At 33.9% G+C, this 4,213-nt stretch overlaps 1 protein-coding gene across 3 annotated transcripts; it reads right to left on the reverse strand.

Annotated features, from left to right (window-relative positions):
- Positions 1–407: 407 nt before the first annotated feature.
- Positions 408–3,402, reverse strand: LOC111881139 (DNA-(apurinic or apyrimidinic site) endonuclease 2). 3 transcript variants are annotated; one of them, XM_023877536.3, is made up of 10 exons: positions 3,168–3,402; positions 2,925–3,036; positions 2,610–2,837; positions 2,436–2,521; positions 2,235–2,350; positions 2,047–2,127; positions 1,636–1,836; positions 1,314–1,471; positions 755–1,230; positions 408–633 (listed from the first exon to the last, which is right to left on the reverse strand). In XM_023877536.3, exons 1-10 carry the CDS (start codon positions 3,273–3,275, stop codon positions 553–555), a joined length of 1,647 nt encoding a protein of 548 aa, XP_023733304.1. In that variant the 5' UTR covers positions 3,276–3,402; the 3' UTR covers positions 408–552. The 3 variants fall into 3 exon arrangements, with proteins under 3 accessions (XP_023733304.1, XP_042757366.1, XP_042757367.1); XM_042901432.2 differs by lacking the exon at positions 1,636–1,836; XM_042901433.2 differs by lacking the exons at positions 1,636–1,836; positions 2,047–2,127.
- Positions 3,403–4,213: the final 811 nt, after the last annotated feature.

Below are 4,213 nucleotides of genomic sequence, written 5' to 3' on the forward strand. Positions count from 1 at the left end.
ACCTTCTAGTTTCATGCTTAAACTTGAAGTTGTTTTTATCGGGTTATCTCCAAATAGATTTCAAGACACCCACACAATTAAGGATCGAAATATGACTTAAAATGCATATTAAGATCAAGTTCGATACCGAAGTCATTGATAACATCGTACGAATCCCACAACATTTATTACCATTAAAAACAAGCATTCAAATCATATATGTTTAGGTAAGTCTATGATTTAAGTTCCAAAATAATCATAAACTCTTTGTTTTCTCATTTTGCTATATACTTATAGCATACCAAAATAGTTTCCAATAACTTTAAGTAATTGGCATGTAACAAACTAGTAGATATAAACTCTTTGTTTTCTCATGTTAATTGTGGGACCGGTTGTTATGACTCTCGTCCTCTCTCAGATAAATCAGATTTAAACAATAAATTTGTCTCCACAATTTTGGTTGTGGGACCCACTAACAGAAAACGGAATATCAACTCACGAAATATTTGTGTTCGGATCTTTATATTACTTGCTACATACATATACATTAAAATTTAAATAAAGACCACAAAATCACTTGCTCTGTTTCCGCTTAGATCTTGAATCAGCCCACGAAAAATACCCACAATTCGCTTCAGGATTCGATGCGGGTCCCTATAAAACCAAATTTATTAGACAATATTTTATTTTATTTTTACCCAAAACTTGTAAAATCCATCTTAATTTTATGCATAATTGCGACGTATTTACATTTTCACCCATAATAGCAACGTACCTCTGCACGAGCACAAACATAAAACTGTCGACCAAAAGTGGGTCCCGCTTTCTTCACGACCCGAGAAACACATTGTTCACCATGACCTTTACACACAGGTATACTTTTTTGCATGAATTCTTGAATTCTTTTCCACTCTAATAAAGCAATTTTACTCTGATCAGATTGAGATGAATTACAACCGTTGGATTCAGTCTCATGATGTTGATCAGATTCACTTTGATTAATCTCAGTTTCACAAATCTCAACAGATTCACTTTTTGAAGTGGTTTGAAAAAAGGATGTGAGTGAGAGCTGTGATGAATGATTCTTTTTTGGTTTTTTCTTCATTTCTGTAAAATTCATTGCTTCGATTTTGATAATATCATTTGTTTGAATTAATCTTGTGGAATCAAAAACAGGTCTTTTAACTCCTTCTTTATGATCTTCATGGGCTTTCACTTCCTCTGTTGATTGCCTTCTTGATAACATCGATACTGCAAAATGTTTCTTTTCTTAAATCTTTTGTATGTGCAAAAGACGGAAATACCCTTCTTAAGGCTTAGAAATTTTTTATTACCAAGAGTTTGCTGACATCCTCTAACTTGAGGACAGTATCTAGTGGATAAAGGTGGAGTGTTATGCAGGTGAATGTCGGGGATTTCTTTTAAACTCATGAAGACAGGGGCATGATCGGAACCTTCTAACTTTATGCTTCCCCCTCCTTTCCATCTATAGCTGCAAGGGTAAAATAGTCATTTACTCACATTCAGACAGTTCATTCAGTCGAAAAAAGAAAAAAGAAAAGTCTTATGTATACAACATATTGCAGAGAGAATGACTTAATAGCAAATAGCCAAGGGATGATGTGTTTGAGGCAGGGGTAAAAGGGTAATTTTTACCTTGGTGTGGTCCCGGGTTTCCACCGTTTGAATTGTGTTAATATATCACAATCTTTAACATGGCATGAGAAAAAGTTGTGACCTTTGAGATCCTTATTTTCATGTATGCATGAACCACTAATTAAAATATGATCAATTCTTGAACCAAAATTGAACATTTCACCACCTGTGTTTGTTGACCAACATGTATACGCTTCTTTTCTATAAAAAAAATTTTAAAAAAATAATATTTAAAAGTAGTCAAGAAAAAAAAAGATCATCGATAATTTTTGGTCCATTGACATCAGTCTGAGTCTCAGACTCTTAGTCCAATGCAGGCTACATGCAGTACAATCTGTTCTGTCATGTCTTGTCCTATGTAAGAAGCAGGGACTAAAAGTGTAAATATTAACTACAAGAGTTGTCTTAAACCTTTCAGGATGTTTTCCTCTGAACACATCAAAGAACAAGCCTCCATTTTCCACTAATAAAGATCTAAACCAGCTTCTAAACCTAATAATATTCGAAAATATAGTTTAAACTTTTTCCTTACAAGATTTAACATAAAAAAAAAAATACGATTATGAACTTTGGATAAAAGTAAGAATTTAGAAGCTTACTCATTATTCTCAAAATCTGGTCCAGCATCACACCTATCTATAGAAGAAGGAGCAATGTTTAAATCACCAACAACAATTATCCTCTTTCCTTTAAGCATAAAAGACTCCCATCTTTTCTATATAACAAATCAAGATAACCAATCAGAAAGAGCCAAGTGTAAATATGTATTTCATGTGTTATATTATTATTATTATTAAAACCTGAAGTATCTTGTAGAATGAGAGCTTGAATTCAATTCTTTCTGTGTCATCAGATGCAGCTCGAGGCCCATAAATGTTGAAAAGAACTGTAACATTTTATGCTTCAATAACATAACTTCAGAGATATTAAAACTAACGTTGCAATATTTTGAAAAGTAATAGCATGTCACTTACCAAAATGACCATGATCAGTGATAATACAACGCCCCTCATTGTCAATTTTAAGAAGTACATCTCTGTTAAATCCCTCAAGCCCTTCGACACATGTGAGAAGATCGTGTTTTTTAGATGTAAATCCTTTAGAATTCTCTAGAACACCAGTGAAACCCTCTTCTGCATCAAGTGGAAGTGCAACTTCATTGCTTGAAAAAGCAGAATTTACTTTGCAAAATGTTGCAACACCTGCATTAATAAATAAATTGATAGAAGATAATCATTAATCAACATGAATGTGATTGGGGCATTTTAACGAACAGCTTAGCTGCTTACCGGAATAACCAGTGCGGCCTTTTTCAAGAGAACGTGTGCAAGAAAAGAAGGACTCGTACCCATCTGCTGAAACTACGTCAGCTCTCAGTTCTTGTCTAGATAATTTCGTTTCCTTAAAACCCCCAAAAATGGAAAAGTGAAATCAGGTGATGAAGGGATCGGATAAGTATGAAATTAGGTGGAATTCATTAAGCATAAGAAATAATTTGCAGATACATTAATGGAAAGAGATGGAAAAGGGACCTGAAAGCAGATGATGTCGGAATCAAGAGAATCAAGGAGTTTACGGAGGGAGCCATACTGAGAAATTCGAGGTCTCAGTCCGTTCACGTTATACGTTACTATCTTCATTCATAACTTAATTACTTCCTCTTCGGCGAGCAAACTCCAACCAGGCAAACCGCCATTGTTGGAGACCTAACGAGGCCTTGAAGAATCCCTTTTCCATCCGATACGACGTCGTCCTTTATTATTATTTTTTAAAGATGTTTGATTGTAAATATTTGTATAAATGTTATCGTTGAAACATATAGATAAAAAAGTAAATTATATTAATGGTCCTTGTACTTCGATGGAATTTGTGTGTTTATCTTTTAACTTATTTTTTTAATTTGAATTATCTTTATAGTTTAAGTTTATGTGTTTGGTCATTGCCGCCTTTAAAAAGACTGTTTTATCATTAATAATTTTTTTTTAAATTATTTTATTTATTACATAATTATTTATATTATTAATTTATTCAAAAAATTGACAATAAGTTGTAGGTCTACCTCACACTTATCCCTATCTTGATTTCTTTTTCCTTATCTCAAACTCGGAGGATCTCTATCTCTTTACTCTTTTTTGTCGCAGACAACACTCGATTACTACCACCTTCTTGACGTTTGGCACTACCATTGGAAGAGGGATATCACAAGCCATATGGTCCTGCAGATATGTAATAGCTAGTTGTTGACAACCTCGTCTAATGTGTACTCGGGAAGACATGTTGCAAAAAGAAGAAAAAAGCTAGGTTAGAAACCTATACCGAATGATGGGCATCAGTATTGCTCTCTGATGCCTAAGTTATATGTCAATTGAAGTTATAAGTAAAATTGCTCAGGTTCGAGACGCGTCTTCAAAGGCTTTTATAGGCATCTCGATGTTCTTTGCTACAAGGTTCTACCCGGTAGCTTGCATTACCCATGTAGAGACATATATGTGGTTCGTACTAGTAGCGAATCTAAAACTAAAAATCATGGGGTTCCCTCATTGAGAATTCGGTAGTTTCTTAATTTTTTCAAATACTA

Source organism: Lactuca sativa, chromosome 4, assembly GCF_002870075.4.
Source record: "Lactuca sativa cultivar Salinas chromosome 4, Lsat_Salinas_v11, whole genome shotgun sequence".
Taxonomy (NCBI): Eukaryota; Viridiplantae; Streptophyta; class Magnoliopsida; order Asterales; family Asteraceae; genus Lactuca; species Lactuca sativa.